Source organism: Fundulus heteroclitus, chromosome 15 (genome assembly GCF_011125445.2).
Source record: "Fundulus heteroclitus isolate FHET01 chromosome 15, MU-UCD_Fhet_4.1, whole genome shotgun sequence".
Taxonomy (NCBI): Eukaryota; Metazoa; Chordata; class Actinopteri; order Cyprinodontiformes; family Fundulidae; genus Fundulus; species Fundulus heteroclitus.
This window is the reverse complement of record NC_046375.1, coordinates 5,714,050-5,731,915: the sequence shown is the minus strand read 5'-3', so window position 1 is coordinate 5,731,915 and position 17,866 is coordinate 5,714,050. Positions and strand designations below refer to the sequence as shown.

Sequence of the window (17,866 nt, the reverse complement as noted above, 5' to 3'; positions counted from 1 at the left end):
ACCTGTTTGCCCTGTATGGAAACCGCAGGGCAAACAGTCCTATCGGGTTGGAAGGTATGCCTGGCCCATTGGTGGCCCTGTGACATTGCCAAAGGAACATGGAAAAAAACACTGGGTAGACAGCTCATGTGAAGTAAACACCAGCACCATGGTGGCAGATCAGACAAACATCCATGCATGTTCAATGTCATTTTTATTTGAGCTGGCAGGGGAAATACCATGTCAAGCGGAGTCTTTAGGAGGAAGAGTCTGAGGACGCTACCAACAGCTATAACAAAGCCAACGTATGCCTCACCATGAAAGCAACACCTGACGATGCCTTGTTTACTCTTATTTGTTAAAGTTAGGCACATGCAGGGTTACTGAGATAGAGGTGAAGCTACGACATTATGATTTAATAAATGATCCGGCTTGCAGGTACACATGGAAACACGGAACAATGTTTTGAAATTTATCCACTCTGGGATCAGGGTTAAAAAATTATCGTTTACGGAATCCCAAAACGATAAAACATCTTTGTGGATACACCTAATCTCATCTGCGTGTGGACAGGGCTTTAGTTTCCAAATTGTGGCTTGGGTAACTTCTAAAAACACGATAAAATCTTGGCTTATCCTGCAGAAATAAAAAACTCTTTCACCAAAATCGGAGTTATTCAAAATTTACGAGATGCCAATATGACAAGAGGGTATTCATATAGTGCAATGGTTATTTTGTGACATTTGATTATGTGCTCACCCTGAACGAAAAACTTAAATGAATACTAAAAGTCAGTAGCTGTCAGTATGGAGCCTTTTTGGTCAACATAAAATCTGTCTGGAATTACTTGGAATCCCCATCAGTCCTGCAATGCGGCACTTGGATTTCCCTCTGATAATAAATTTTAAAACTTTATTAGAACCGCCTCTTATATTTTAAAAAAAACTGCATTTATCTCAAAGCAAAGTAACATTCTTTTTAGTGCATTGTCCACTCCATGACAATCTCTTTATTGTCAAAATCCACTCTAACTTCTTTAACACAAAAAATAGAAATACAGTAACAAAACGTTCAAGCTTTATTAGTTATGTTGTTGAAACATGACAATTATTGATTTACAAGACCAAAATAATGTGCCGGGAACATGGTTGTAAAACTGACAAATTCTTCCTATTAGTGTTTCATTTTTAACAGGTGAAGGTTTACATTTTAAAACAGAACTCAGAACAATATAACTACAGTCTGCAACCTCTTTCCAATTATGCCAGGTATGCATACGTATGGGTATATAAAGTTTATGAAGAAAAAAAATCACAACCTTCCTGCTCATAATAGAGTTTGTAAAGTTTAAAAGAAAACCTTGGCCTCCCAGATTAATGCTTAGAATCGTGTCCTCACCAGCTGCAGAAACCTTTAGCTATTTTTTTCAAGCAGTGGAATAATCTTTTTTTTTTTTTGTGTGGATGTTGCTATTTGAGACATTAATTTCATTGCAGTAAAGAAACAGATAACGATAATTGATAGCAGCTCTAATATGAATGGCATTTTTTTTATATGTGTACATATGTAAAGCTTTTTATACAGTAAATTATAAGATAGTTTCACATCCATTTACTTTGCTGTCATGTATTTTGCCATAAATCATACCAACCATAAATCATACTAAGGTTCGTCAGTAAGCACACACTTGAGCTTTTGTGCTAATAAGATACTCAAATAGGAGTATATTAATAATGTTCAATATAAACACCTTGTTTTTTCTTATGGTACAGCACAATCTGTCCTTAGGAGGTTAAACAGGGGATTTTTTTTATCCTTTTCTATCTACATTACAGCAGTAGCACTTCTCATTTTAATTATAAATCTCACATTTTAGTCCAGGGTCCTTTAAAAAAAAACCTTCCTGAATGCATTAGATTCCTTTGAAGGGTTTCAATAAGTTTGACCTCTAGAGAAAAAATGCATTCCACTGTGAAAAAAAATGCATGGTAAAATAAAGGAACAAGCTCAGCTTTATACCAGATAATACACAAACACAATTACTTGTTTATTTTTGTTTTCTAACTTAGTTGACCTTCTTAAAGATCCTCCACCAGCCCTTTCACAGAACAAATCACACCAGCAACACTGCAGATAAGCCCCAGACTCAGGATGGCCAGGTCTATCAGCCGGTCCTGCACGGTGAGTCGCTCCCACTGCAGTTTGAGATGAAACACGCATGGAAGTATGAGTGTCATCGCTGCTCCGGTCACACTCCCTGTCAGGCCCATTAGCAGGGAAAACCTGGGCACCAGCATGGACAGTAAGTACGACGACACCAGCAAGGCGCATCGGACCGTCAGAGCCAGACAAGAGACTCCTTGACCTCTCTGTTTGGAAGAAGATGAGAGGGAAGCATCTGGAGAGAGAAATGAAGGAGAAAGGTTGGAGAGAGATGGAGTGCTGTTGCTGGTGGCAGCCCTTGTAGACCGTGCGAGCAATGTTTGCTTATGCTCTGCTCTGCAATAATGCTTTGTTTTCCTAGCAGTTCAGTTTCATCAGATTGGAAGAACTGCTGAAATCAGATGAAGTAACTCCTGAAATATGGAATTACCACTACATGGTAAGAATTTCATTGTTAATTTGACAAATACTGGGACGGATCAGCTTTTTGTCCAGATGTTTAATCCCTTAATATCTCTGATTGTTACTTGATTATCTTTTTGTACTACATTAAGTTTAACAGTTAATTATTATAGTTAAGATAGACCAATTCCTCTTTACTATGTCTATGTGAGCATACAAAGGTAGCAGTATCGTTTTGATTTGTAAGTTTCCAGTTGCTCACAGTGGGGGGAAAAACAACATATTAAAAGAAAGTATCTTCTGCAACCCAACATATGCATTGTACAGTTCTTCATTGTTTGTCTCCTATAGTTATCTCGTCTTGGAAATTACAATTTTAACAGTATTAAGGCATCAAAAGAAGAAGTTACCTTATTACATATGGTAGCAATCCAAAAAAAGGAAAAAACAAAGCAACTGGACTTGTTTTCCGTAGTTGAAGACGTTTTGCTTCCTCTCCAGGAAGCTTTCTCAATTCAAAAAGTCTAGAGTAATGTGCAGTACCAAGCTTTATACTACTGCCCAAAACAAAGGCCTTGTAATGGTTTAGATAACATGCAAATTCAACCGAAACAGGTCCACCCCTTAGTAATGGGCGGTCATTGACGTGGGTGGACCTGTTTCAACTGAAACAGGTCCACCTTCTGGTGACTTCATTAACTAAGGTAAACACATTATATAGAATAATGACTTAGTTAATTGATTGCATATAATGAAAACATGACATTTAAGATTAAAATATCACATGAAACTGATAAAAAAAATGTTTTATCACCTATCACCTTGCTTGGTGATAGGTGATAAAACATTGGGTTGTCAGGTTGTCATATTCAAAGGGTACTTTTAATCTGACAATTGAGCCTCACTGGAAGCCATATTCTAATTTATTGAATATATACATTAGAATGAAATAAAAAGCACAATTTGAGTATTTTATCTCTCAGACATAGCTACTGGCTCAGATTTTACTACAAACAACTGAATGTGCTGTCTTTCATCCTCTTAACTGGAAAACTGGCTCAGAGCTTATCTGCTTGGCTGTGTTTCTTTCCTGGACAAAGCCACCTAAGGAGCTAGTCTGCCATTACCCTTTCTAACACTCTTACCTAAAAACAAAGATGTAATTATCACCCTTACAGGGGGATGTCAGACCTTAAAACAAACCTTATACATTTTCTTTTGAATGGAACAATAGTTTTCTGTATGATTATAAGAATGGTTGAGAGAAGTAATTTGTGTAAAAGATAATTTCACGGCAGTCTCACCTCTAAGCAAACATGCTTGAAGAATTTCAGCGGCAGAGTAGAAGGGCAGAGGATAGGACAGGAGAGCTTTGGCAAGGAGACACAGATTGACAAGAGGCCGAAGGTTGGGGGGCAGGTTGTCAGTGATGACTTCACTGGTCTCTGGCCCCCAAGTCAACACCGCCTGCAGGGAAGAAACTGTTAAAATAATCTGTCTAAACCAGCGTGTTTTCTTTTCTGACCTGTCAGGACCACGCCTCCTGTCGGGAAAGAGCCGAAGATGAATGCATTTGAAAACTCTGCAGGCATTTGCATTTATACGACTGTACTAAAAGGCATTAAGCCCGAACCATCCAGTCCCCCACCTACCAGCAATGAAAAAGTGGTTTTCATGATACAGGCAACTCCGTGGGTCCACCCCAGCATTGTGTCAAACTGCCCCCTATCCTCCATGCTGCCTTCCAGCGGAGGGAGGAAGATCTGCGAGGTGTAGGAGAAGATGATGACACCTACTGAGACAATGAAGTCTTCTGGGTCCACAGACAGTGAGAGGGAGGACCAGGACCAGTTGCTGGCACAACTCAGACAGTACAATATGACTAACAGGCTGACAAAGAGACAAAAGATAAAGCAAATGGGACAATCTTCTTGAATCAATGAGGAAAAAAATTATTTCTTTTATGTTTGTAACACTTGAATTGTTCATTTTCTGGTACAAAACATGCATTTGACAGTGGTGCTGGAAAGTTTCCCATTTTCAGTCATCCCATTTTCTTCACCTCCCTTACAAATTATTGTCTTTTTTTTTAGCTAACCCACTAAGCCTTGATTTTGATGTCTTTCTGTTATATTGGTGCTGTTCTTTCTGCATAAAATAACCTGATAGTTTATTGAAACCTTTTATAGAAACCTTGTGCCCAGTCAGTGAAGTACTGACTTTAGGTCAACATTTTAGAATCATAACTATGAAATGAATGCATATTTAATTAGTTAAATATTCCATACTCAATAGTTTCAACACTCAGATGTGTGTGTATTTTTGCAATCACATTTGCCTAGTATTACACATTTTATTTTGATAGAACAATTTAGGGACTTTAGGTCTCTGTTTCAGTGCATAACCCATCTGTTTCAAATGTCATTCAGAAATCTTTGGGCTAATGTACTAAGTATTGTTATCAAGCTGCCATCACTCAGGTTTATCATAACATTAAAGCATATGCTCTGAAGCATGATGCTAACACTTCATATTTCATAGACATGCGGTGTGTTGTTAAGGATTTAGTTGTGTTGTTTGTGTATTTGGAGCTGTTGTCTTGAGATTTCCTTAGTCGGCTTGGTTTCCAGGTCCCCAAACCATAAATTTCTTGCTCCTTGTCAAATCCTGCTGTTGTCATTATGTTTCTAATATGTGCCTTTTGTCTTGTGCCTACTCTTGGCTAGATTTAAACATGCTAACTGTATCCTCTTCCTCTGTACACCGGTCTGCATACCTGCATTTGTGTTCTTCACACACCATTTTATGACAAGAGGATATGGTTGATTCGCTGAGGTTCTCTTATCTGAAACAAAATACCTCAAGTCTAATTTTTGGCTTCAATTTTATCAAGAATTTGCAATGACCCTCTGACATGTTTTATCTGTTTAATTAAAATTATTCTGTAGAATAACCTTTCGAACACCACGTTAGTCATATGAAAGATATAGTTGCCTGCTTTTGTGTCTTTTTTCTTCTTTGCTCTTGCTAATTAATTTATCAATTAGCACAGCAGTGTGGATTAAATGGATCAAGTAAAAAAAAAAAAATGTCTGTAATTATCATAGTCTGAACTGAGATGTAATGTGCCTGTCCACAGGATTAAAAAGCAAGAAAGAAACCAGACAGCTCTCAGAACTCCCGAAGCAGACAATATATACCCCATCCCAGCACTACTTGGCTCCAAACAGATGAAAAAAAGGCATTAGAAATAAATCAAGCAAACAGCAAGAGTAGTCGCAGGTGAAAAAAAGAAGAAGAAAAAAAAAAACGCCGACCTAGCAGCAGCTGCAACAAGATTGCAGGAGTGAGAATAAGAGCATATTAGACTGTCCACCTCAGAGTCTTTAAAAATGATGCATTAGCCTTACATGTGTGTGGATCACTTTTTTTTTTTTTTTTTTACTTTTTACAATTCTGTGGGGGAAAAATAAAACATGTCTTTACTTTATTTCCATCACCTTATCAGTATGTGAGCCAGGGAGCATAGCAGGCTGAGCGTGGAGACTGGTCTGAGATCAGTCAGCAGCAGGCAGGGCAGAAGGAACATCAGCGACATCAGCGAGCACGCCGATCGGGGAAGATTCACTGCCGACAGGCTGTCGCACAGCAGAGTGGTGGAGACAAGCAGATACAGGGTGCAGGTCATCAGCAGCTCGATTACCTAAAAACAGAGATTTTCACTGTGTACAGTCACTGCATGTTGTGGGAAAGCAAATGTCTTATATGGTCACTTTTTGCAAGCCTTAAGACTAAGGCAAGCTTTTTTTAAAGAAACACGTTAATACATGTTATTTATAAAGTGCTTTAGACGACACATAAATACACTTTACAAAAAAACACAATAAAAATCTGGTTAGGGAGGAATTTAAAGGTTAGCTGCGGGGCTTTAAACTAAATGTGTTGGGAGAAGGGAAGTCAGGGAAGGTTCTTAAGCAGAGGGTTGATATAATATCTGGAGAGTGATTGAGAAGACGTGCTGCATGCGTCCTGATGCACTGGAGTTTGGAGAGGAGTTTGGAGAGTGAACCCTAGATGATGCGGTCACAGTAATCAAATCAGGAAATGATAGATGTGTAAATGGAAGTTTCAGAGGTGGAGAAGAAGAGCGAAGAGGCTGATGTGATGTCGCTGATGTGGTTCGCATGCGAGACGAATCTTAAAGATGAAGCCGAGGTGGCAAACCGGTTAGGAGTGTTTTGTGTGGTCTGGTCAAGAACAAGGCACAAGTTGTGAGAAGATTCAGAGAGACATTTTGTTTGCGTCATTAACCTAGAAGTGAAGTTTGAAGAAATTGTTTTGGTTCTGCCATTTTATTTTTGTCAAGCAGTTGGTAAAAATGGGGTGGGTTCTCTGGGTTTTGCACTGCAAAAACGGAACTAAAAATAAGTACAATTTTCTTAAAATTAGTGTATCTGTCCTTGATTTGAGCAGGTAAATAAGATGATCTGCCAAAAGAAAAATATTTGTGCACTTAATATAGGAACAATTCATCTCCATCATCTTACTTCAAGTGCAAGATGTCTAATTATCTTAATTTAGGGGTCAAAATACTCATTCCATTGGCAAATCATCATATTTACCTGCTCAGATCAAGGACAAAAACACTAAGTTTAAGAACATTTTGCTTATTTTAAAATCTGTTTTTGCAGTGTGGGTTTGGTCAAAACAGGAATGTGGATGTTTGCCACATAGGAATACTGTAGAAGTGAAGCATGCTGTGACAAAGGATGTAGACCATTGAGAGAAATGGAGGGGGACCAAACACAGAACCATGGGGAACACCATAGGACAGGGTACCAGGGAGGAACATGATTTGTTGATGTAAATTCCCCCTGGGATTATTAAAAAATGTCTGAGTCTGAGTCTGATTAAGTGTTGCATGATACAGTGAACAGATCTGAACCAGGAGAGTTCTCAGAGCTGATGTCATTTCATGTTGGTTTTGTAATGAATCAAAGACGTACGGCATTGTACTTGTGTCAAACAGATCTATTTGCTATTAATATCGTTGGAGAGTATGAAGAGGAAAGTAATTATGTGTTTGTTAATAGAACTAAGCAACGTTACCTGGGCTAGATTGATCAGCCATCCTCCGACTACAGACCAGTTTGGCCACAGTCCTTTACAGCAGGCATCCATGATATCCTGGTAGCTGTGTCGGACTCTAACCTTTGACACAGAGCTTGATTCTTTGCTAGAATACAGAAACACACCATCAATATGATATACTGTGTAATAAAAATGTGATCTCAAACACAACCATTTGTCGTTATGCCCAGACTGAATTTCTAGTGATATTCCCTGAAACTAGAATGTCTCTGATTAAAATCTTAAAGTTATCCTAGTATGCTTCCGTTTTCACAAAATTTACCATTTAAAAGAGTCAAATCAACAAAGCGAAAGTTGAGAACCAAACAGTTAACAGTCTGAAGCTAAATGACAATTAAGTGCAAACTTAATATAAACTCTACCTGTGTTGTTCTTCATACAAACAGGCCACCAGGCTCCTTCCTGTGTGGTTGCAGACCCAGGCTGATAGAACCAGCACCACCAAGCCCATGTAACCCGACTGAACCAGGGCAAAGGGCAATCCCAATACAAATATACCCTTAGGGAGTAAGGACAGTAAAAAAAAAAGAAAAAAGAAATTCAATTTTTTTAAGATCGAAAAAAGCTAATAATTAAAAAATTATTTAAAAGGCCTTCATTTGTGTCTTTGTGATTTAATGGTGGCAACAGAGCTCAACATTAATCACAGTTTAATTTGGATTTTGTTTTCAACACCTAGCAACTGTTGTTTTTTTGTTAACATTTAAAGCTAAATCAAAATTCCTCAAAAGAAACCTTGATACTTGAAAAAAATAATAAACACATAGAATATTCACACTGAACAGTGATATCAATGCAGGGTTTCATTGGTCTCAGATTTATTCTTATGTGTTCCTTTTTACAATTTATTCCTGTAGTTTATTAGTTACACTTATTCTTTTAATATTGAGTTAGTTGTCTAGTTGAGTGTCACGATCTTAGTTCTGTAATTAAGGTATTATAAATGGAATTTGAAGCTAAACAATTTTTTTGTAGTTTTGAGAAAAGTTGTCTGTTATCATTTTGTATATGTGCACATAAATGTACAGAGTTGTTATCTTTTGTCTGCTCTAAAGTTTATATATTTACGGTTAATGTCTTTGCACTCTGAGCACGTGAAACCAAAGACAGATTGCTTCACGTTTACCTCCATTTGTCTTCCTGTTAAACCTGACCAGGTTCCTTGTCTATACTGACGTAAAGGATCCCGGCAGCATTATGCTGCCACCACCACACTATCTGTGGAAATTGTGTGCTCTGGGTAATGCACAGGCCAGGGTTAGTTTTTAGCCACAATTTCAATTGTACATAAGTAAGGAAGTAAGCAATTTGTTTAAATGTCACTTTTCACAGAAAGATTGGCTTGATGGCAGAATTCTGATGACTAATATATCTAATCCAAGCAATCATGCTCTAAAGAATCAGACACGTGATCTTTATTTTGTTGTTCAGTTAAAGGGAGTTCTTAAATACTTTCCTGGCACTTCACTGCACCACAGATCATATCACCATAGCTTTGTATCTTGCCTTTTCATTACCTGCCATTTCACACCATCATTTTCCCTCCACTTCCCAATAATGATCTATTTTGCGTAGATTTATCATACAAATCCCACATAAAACACACTGAAGTCTTTGTTGAGGACGTGACAAAACGTGAAACGGTTCATTTAGCATGAATACCTTTGCAAGTCTCGGCGTTTTTACATTGCACCCACGGAACGATAAGAAATCCAAACTAGCATGGGATAAGGACAGCTGAGCAGGAAAGGAAGAGAAAAGAGATGAAAGAACTGTTCATGGTTGGATGATGAGAAGGCGAGAGGAGAGTTTTGGCGAGACGCCTGGAGAGTCTGAGGATGCAGGAGACCAGCAGGAGCAGAAAGAAGAGGCGAGGCGAGCTTTGGCCCGCCACCAAGACAGAACAGTAAGAGTCTGCCAGGGAGGGAAGATGGAGGAGGAGAAAGGAGAAAGGAGGCGAAAAAGGGAGGCTGGGGGGGGGAGGGGGGGGGGTGCGGCTGGGACCAAAAGGAGCAGAGGGACACAAGCAGGAGATAGGGTGGAAGGAGAGGTGAAGCGTCGCTGTAAGAGAGCGCAAGGTTGGATGATGGAAGATCAGAGGAGGCAACAAGTTACTTTGATGGAGTTGTTGTGTTTTGAATGTTGGAACACGCAGATACACAGACTCACTGAGAGATCCGTGGAAGCACATCACACACAGCAGACACAAACACACACTGTGGATACATAAACAGGCAAGTGAACATTCTCCCCTTTTCAAGTTTCTATTTGGTAACTGCTGTCTGTTAGGCATATGCTGATGGAGCTTTGATGTTCAAATGGAGCGGCTGGGGATGAAAGCAGTTTGAGAGAAAACTGACACTCAAGTGTTTGATTTCATCTCCTCTTGCTCTCGCATGGCACTTCTCTTTCTCTCTATGTTTTTGCCAGCTAATTGGTTACTCCAAGCACAACCTGAAGCAGCTCCCAATCACAACAAAAGAGCAAAAATATGGGAAAGAAAGAAATCCGGGATTGGCTTGAGAGAAAACAGAACTTCTTTTTTATTATTATGTCTCCTCTCTTCAATCTCAAGAAGTGAGACCTGATGTTTATATGAAGCCTATGACAAAGCACACGTACGCCTTTTTATGTATTACACATCAAAAAGTTGCCACGTTATCTCTGTCTGCACTTTTGCTACACCTGGACTTTTCCAGTGGGCAATTTCTAATTCTTTACCTTTCAGGTCTTGTCCAATATTTTATGCAAGCGCATGCCTTTCCTCAAAAAAAAGTGACAGGAAAATGTCTTTTACTACCATGAGGGGATTAGGTGGAGCCGATATGAGCAGAACCAGACAGGTTTGACATTTAAATAACAGAAAGAGCTCTCTTTTTTCTTTAAATCACAGTGAAATTCCCCTATACAAGTTTTATAAAAGTCTGGTATTATTCCAGAGTCAATACAAGAGGGGAGGAACATCTGAGAGACAGGTTTGCTTTCTTAGCCTCTGTTTGAAAGGAAGGATCATTTCTTACTGAACATAATAAAAAGAATTGGAGCTTTAACAACATTTATTGCTATACAGCTGCCATATAAGCATTTAGATGGTTGATGAAAGTATTAAGCAATACAAATCCTGTTGGCTGAAATCCTACACTTATTATATTTTGTAGTAAAAATGGCACGCAATTTATCATTTGAGTCATTTTTACAGAAAATAAAAACATGAAATGTGATTTTTGAGTCTTGGAAAAACATTGATAGTCGTTGAGCTTTTGAATTTTTGTGATGTTCCAGTCCTGAACATCTATGTTCTTCAGATCTTAATTAGATCTGAACACAAATACCACATACCTGTGAAGTGGGGGTAAACGGACATGTGTTTGTCATTTTTGTTGTAAGATGCATTTGTATTCAGCAACTTTTGCTGTATATTCCCTAAATAAAATCTAGTGGGACTGCCTTCAGAAGTCAAACAGATTAGTAAAGAGATTCCACTGGTGTGTTACTTAATCTTTTGGATCAACACAGCTGTTCTGTGAAGAAACGGCCCAGTCATGAAGACCCAGTCACACCGCCCAGGGATGAGCCAGGGTTAAAGTAGTGGAGAAGTTTAAAAGTGTTAGATTCTGAAACAAAATCAAAAAACCTTGAACAACTCAAGGAGAACGTTTCAGTCGGTTGTCTAAAAAGTGGAAAGAGTATGGGGAAACTGCAACTCTAGGTCAGCCTTAATCAGAGAAGAAGCCGAGCGTCCACAATGACCCGGAGCAGCTGAAAGAATCCGCAGGTATCCACAGCTATTGTTATCCGCTATGTAGGGGACACAGAAAACATGTAGAAGAAGGTAATCGGATAAAATTAGGCCAAAATGAACCTTTTTGGTTGGCATGCCAAACTCTGTGTGTAGTGGAAACCTGCCCATCACCGTTAATACACCATCAGAACCAACACGGTGGTGGCAGCATCATGCTTTTGGGATGCTTTTTTATAGCTGGGACAAAGCTGCTAATGGTTGATGGGAAGATGGGGGAAATTTAAAACAGGACTAAACTATCAGAAGCAACAAGTCAAGATCTGAGTGCAGTTGTGCATCTGAACAAGATGTGGAAATTGATTGATGATGTCTGACATCATACTGTATTTGACTTCTGTTTTGCAAATAACAATAGCGCAGTCATGCAGTGTGTACACGCAGACATGCAGCCGTAACTGCAGATTTTACAAACCCTTTATGCTTTCCCCCATTTCTACTTCACAGTTGAGTGTGTTCTGAGCTGTTCTGCCATGTAAAGTCTCAACAAACACAATGAGGTCTGTGGCAGTAACATGACAAAGTGTGAAATGTTAAAGGGATAGGAATGTTTTGAGGAGACACTGTACAGACGGAAGGCTTTAAAATCATCTTCAGCATTCAACTAACAAAACCAATCACTGACTTTTAAATCAATTCCAGCCTTGATCTCTGTTATATTAATAAATAAAACTAAAATCTTGTCAAAGACATGCACACACACACACACTCACACACACACACACACTGGTTCTGCCTCATTAACAATCGGGGTGGAAATCAAACTGAGTTTCAAAATATTCCCATCCCGAGAGCATTGAGACGCAGTCAGTTTTTTTATGCAGTTTTGGCAGCAAATATGCCCTTTAATAAAAGCTTTATTAAGCCGGGAGACATTCATTTATACTGGTATCAATAAATAAATCAAAGGAAAATACTTATTTTCTTTCTTAGCTATAATGTAGCTGCAATAATTGGAAGTACTCCATTAGTTTTTATAGGCAGTTTACCGGATAATATGGAATAGTATATCACACCGTAGTTTTTGTCTAGGATACTGACTATCTTTGTCTTGCCTGGCACATAAACTTGGCCTATAAAGGAAAACAGAAAAAAAAAATCCTGTTGCTCACATCAGTATGCTTGTATTAGCGAACCATGCCCATACCATAGTTGTTATCCACTAACTATCTTTTGTTGGAGTATGATTTTAGATGAGTAAATGCATTAAGAGTGATTACAAATCATTTTAACATTAAAAACATTAAAGACACTGGATGTAAAGTCTCCACGGCTCCTAAAGGGATGTGCCTGCATGCACCGTCAGCGTTTGTGTGTTTTCCGTGTGTTTGTGCAGCTGGATATTGATGCCCTAATGTCATAATGGATTCTCAACGGACCCAATGACACTGTTCAATTACACCACAGCCATTCATTGAAAGAGTACATTTGCATGAGTGCAGGGGTTGAATACAGCCCTTGCATTTGCACCATAATAAGCTATTAGCTTTACTGCAATGCAGACACACTGTGACCAGGAGATTTTCTTTTTATTTTTTTATGATTTGATTCGCACTTAATTTGATAATGAAGATGAGAGAGTGTCTGACAAACAGGCTGTGAGACTACAAAGCATTGTCTGCTAATGTAAAAAAAAAAAAAAACAGTCAGAGCAAATTAAATGGTATGCAAAATGCTTGATGCTTTTTTAATGCAGTGAACAGCTTAACACCCCGGCTGTTGGCATTTACATTTTGCATTTGTCTTGAAGAGAAAGGGCTGGATAACGGTTTCCAAGAATAAGTGGGACTGATGCGTGAAGATGAAACGAGGAGAAAAAAAAAGTGCATTTTCCGCGTAAGCCGTTATCAGAAGAGAAGCATTAGGCCACCTAAATGTTGCAGTTTAATCATTAAAGTAGCAGTTTTTTTTTTTAAAGAAAAAGACTCAAAAAGTGAGGAAACAATAAGAAAAACATTAAATTACCTCAACATCATTAAGCTCACTGATCACATTAAGGTCAAATGATAACATTGGAGTCAGTACACATCTGCACTCATTTAAAGTGCATCTGATTAATCCCCAAATAAAGTTGAGCTGTCCTTGCAGGTGGTTCCTGGCACTTTCTTACATCTTCCTGCAAAGGCCATGGCACGCCGTTATCCAAGTATCAGAGGGATAGTCAAAAGGTATTAGTTAGGAGAAGAGTACAAAAACAATTCCAAGCCATTAGATATATTGTGGAATACAGAGAAGATATTCATAGTTTTCCATGATATAGCCTACCATAAATATATGTATCAAGGTGTGCAAATATGCTCAACAAGTGACACTACCAAAAACTGGACGCCCTACAGAAAATTATTAAAATTAGTCTGTAGCCTAGCTAACTTTCCCCAAAACACATTTATAGTCTCCCAAAACCAAGGTAAACATTTTTGGGAGCAAGTCAAAAAAGGTTTGTTGTGCACAAAAATGACACTGCTCATCACTAAATGAACACCATAGCTGTACTGAATCATGGCGGCAGTTGCATGGAACTGATTTATACTTGTCCTTTCTGTCCTCACAAAAGGCATCTCTCAATAAAAAACCCAAACTCACAGACTGACTGCAGGGAGCGCATTCTGTCGTTTCGGTCACTTGTGCAAATCAGCGTTTATAACTTTCCAAAGGTAACGTGAGTGACGCTCACCAAACAAGAAGAGCAGCAGGGTAAAGTCTAAAGTTGCTTTCCATTTGCAGTCCGAACTTGGGAATTCCAGCTTCCCAGTGGATACATCAACTGTAACGGGCGCTAAAGTTGGAGTTTCCACTCGGAGAGTCGGATACATTTTTCAGGGCCGATTGTCAGATCCAATATGGCCGCTCCTCTAAGCAACAAAAGTAAGCTGTGATGAAAACACATTTATTTAACAATACACAGTATTAATAGTGCGTCTAAAATCAATGTTAGATGCAACTCAGAACCAAATAAATTTATAGTGCTGTTTTCATGTGGAAACAACAACTTTAAAGGACATTCGTAAGAGGTACTAGGAACAAAACGACAGCTTTCCTGTTGCCATATTGGATCCTAATCTTTATTTATTTCAATTTTGGAATCCTAACTTTTCCACCTGCTTTAATTGGAACTCTGTTTACCCCATTCCCAACTCCTATTTTTGTTTTTGAGGTAAATGGAATGCAACATAAAAGCATGTTAATTTTCAAAAGCAAACGGATGGTAGAATATAAACACAGAGGGAATATTTATTCCAAAATGCTTTACCTATGCAAGACTAAAAGTAACACTTGTAAGGTCAAACTTTTTTGTTGGAATTGTCTATTAAAAATGGACTTTCTCTATACATTTTTCTTCACCTACCAATTGTTGAATCCAGGCAGATTAGTTGTGCAGCAACATGTGTAACTTATGGACTGCAGTGAATGCCATGTGTCTCAAATGAGACAATTACAGTCAACGGAAGGTTCATCTCGCCTGAATTATCTTGAGCCATCTTTCTTTTGAGGATATAATCGAGGTATTAGTCTATGTGGAGGATAATATGAACAGTTCAACTAACAGTCAATACTAATACAAAATCAGGCTTCTTCTATAAAACTGAATAACGGAGATGGAACGTCATCCTTTATCATGACAACAACCCAAAGTATGCATCTACATTAAAAATGAGTTGAGCGGAGGGATCTGTTAAGGTCTGTGTGCAGGTGGTTCCCACACAGTCTGACAGGTTTGGGGAGAGCAAATATTGTTCAAATATTGAATCAAGACGTAATATGCTCAAAGACTGCTATCAAGAAAGACTCAGTGCTTCAAACGCTTGGGATTACTTGAGCAGTGATAGACAAAAAGCATTCTGGTAAGATACCTAATCATTATCTAACTTGGACACAACTTTCTGTACACCAACACCAATTATTACACCCAAAGAGAGCAGTTCCAATACAGGCTGATATAAGAAACAAATAAATATTTTTTGGTCATTGTAATTGTACATTCCAACAAATTGTGTCTTCTGCGTTTGACCCACCCCTTAGTGAGCAGTTTTACAGCATCCAGGGAGCAGAGCAATCGGGGGTTAAGGGTATTGCTCAGGGACTTATAGTGGAAGTCTGCAGGAATTGAACCAGCTATCAGCCTGCATAAGCACACGGCTCTAATCACCTGAAAGTTAATGCCTCAACCAGGAGTTGGGCCTTCAACCTCTGGTTCTAGAGGGCAACAGCTTAGCCCCGAGGCCAACTAGGCAAACAAGTACAGCTGTTTTGGTACGTTAAATGAAGAGTCCATTGGTATTTGATCTGCTGATGAATAGTCGGTTGATCTAGGGAAAGCTGATGAATGATTAAGGGGGTATAGAAACCTGGTCAGGTTTACACACCTCTCACTATGTCTTTTAATTGTCATAAGCTGACCTTCTCGTATTAGTTTCTTGTATTGTCATTTATCTTGGAAGCAAATGGTTAAGAGAGTTTGCATTCTTATATATATATATATATATATATATATATATATATATAATTAGGTGTTTCTTTTTTGTTGGCAAAGCAATGGTTCTCATTTCATCCTTATTTACAAAAAAACATAACATAACAAAATATACATATTTTTGATTGAGTTTCAAACAATAAAAATAAGTGGTTGGAGCAGTTAAAAATAAGGACACCGTCTCAAGTTATTAGTGAGATTTAAAATATATTAAACCCTAATTTAAGTCTAAAAAGTTGCTGACCACTCTTTAATTAATTGTAGACGTGTTTCTCCTGTACAGTTTAAAGCCAGATATGGCTCCTGGCTGATAATATATCCCGAATCAATCACACCTGTAATAGTCATACATTTGCAATTAATTAAATTTGGAGTGAAACAGGAACAGAAAGGAAATTTCTGCTTTAAGGGTTAACATGTTTCTCCCCTTTTTCCTTAAAGTGCTCTTTTATTTTTAGAGATCTGTCATGAAGGAACAAGCTCTGCAAGTGGCGGAAGGAAATGAAAACAATTTTGACCGTGAAAACTGTTTCAGCATACCTGTATTGCATTTGTGACATTCCAGCTCGCCTCCCAGGCCGTGATGGTGGGCGGGGGATTCAGAGCTGCGGCATCAGCGCTGAGGCTCCGAACAGGAGAGGCCAGACTTGTGGTGGCATGCTCTTTTTGAAGGGAGGTTAATAGATTAAAAGTGCTCGACATTTTTTCTTCTTTATTTTCCTTATTTCTGTCTTCAGAGAGTCTCCCTGTAGAAGACCTATGAATCATGCAGAAATGATTCTTTTTCTCCTGATCCTGGTTTAGGTTCCTTTCTCTATTGTCAGCTTGCATCTCAGACAATTGTTTTTCCTTGTCACAGCCTCTCGTGTTTTTGAGTGAACGAGAATCATCTGAAGTTATGGTGCCAGATGAGGAGGGAACTTCATCTCCGGTTTCCATAAATGTTGGACTCTCCAGCATGGCGTTGACAGTGGATTTTGAAATTTCGCATTTATCCTTTAAGGTTTTGTCCTCTCTGTGTGTGAAAAACAGCCTGGTCTCGCCTCTGGATGATTGGTTTCCTTTGGTGTCGTCACTCTGGGAATCATTTTGGCTTTTGATGCTTTTGTTGGGCAATCTGTCGCCCTCAGTGTAGGTTTGATTCAACGCATCGTTGTGCGTTAGAACCAGCATCTCCTCATCTTCTTCAAAATGCCTGTCCAGGAAAACCTTTTTAAGTGAGTTCCTACAGTAGCATCATTTAACTGATCAAAATAGAAGGTCATGTTCTCACACTGTGGTTAAGCTCGGAAGCATTCGGGCAACTCAAGTGCGCCGAAAGGTTTATTCCAAAAAAAGTAAAAAACAAAGCAACTGGACTTGTTTTTCGTAGTTGAAGACGTTTCGCTTCAGGAAGCTTTCTCAATAAAAAAAAAGAAAAAAAAAGAAAAGCGAAACGTCTTCAACTACGAAAAACAAGTCCAGTTGCTTTGTTTTTTACTTTTTTTGGAATGACCATGACCTGGATGACTGAGAATCTTCACCAACCTAAAGGTTTAGCAGAGTTAAATGATGAATATTTGCATGCAAATTTGGCTTAAAATACCAAAGAAGCTCTGATTTTTTTCTGCCTACATGAGAAAATATCTGTTCCTTATGATACGCGACTCACCGTGTTGTCCAGTCCAAGTGTAATCTTGACACAGCTCGTCCCCACAGAGACCAAACCACCCTCCATGGCTGCCCAGAGCTTCGACCCCAGTGAGGAGACCCCATCTTCAGCCTAGGCTTCAACACACTCTGCCTCTCTGTCTTATGGGGTCTGAGTTATAACCTCACTCACTCGAACAAATACATTCTGCCAAACTCTCTCACACACACACACACACACACACACACACACACACACACACACACACACA

At 38.8% G+C, this 17,866-nt stretch overlaps 1 protein-coding gene across 1 annotated transcript; it reads right to left on the bottom strand.

Annotated features, from left to right (window-relative positions):
- Nucleotides 1–1,117: 1,117 nt before the first annotated feature.
- Nucleotides 1,118–17,731, bottom strand: LOC105938772 (vesicular inhibitory amino acid transporter-like). The gene is made up of 8 exons (XM_012880658.2): nucleotides 17,617–17,731; nucleotides 16,506–17,160; nucleotides 8,058–8,194; nucleotides 7,654–7,780; nucleotides 6,045–6,247; nucleotides 4,197–4,434; nucleotides 3,849–4,011; nucleotides 1,118–2,377 (listed from the first exon to the last, which is right to left on the bottom strand). The coding sequence occupies exons 1-8, from the start codon at nucleotides 17,718–17,720 to the stop codon at nucleotides 2,058–2,060; spliced, it is 1,947 nt and encodes a 648-aa protein (XP_012736112.2). The 5' UTR covers nucleotides 17,721–17,731; the 3' UTR covers nucleotides 1,118–2,057.
- Nucleotides 17,732–17,866: the final 135 nt, after the last annotated feature.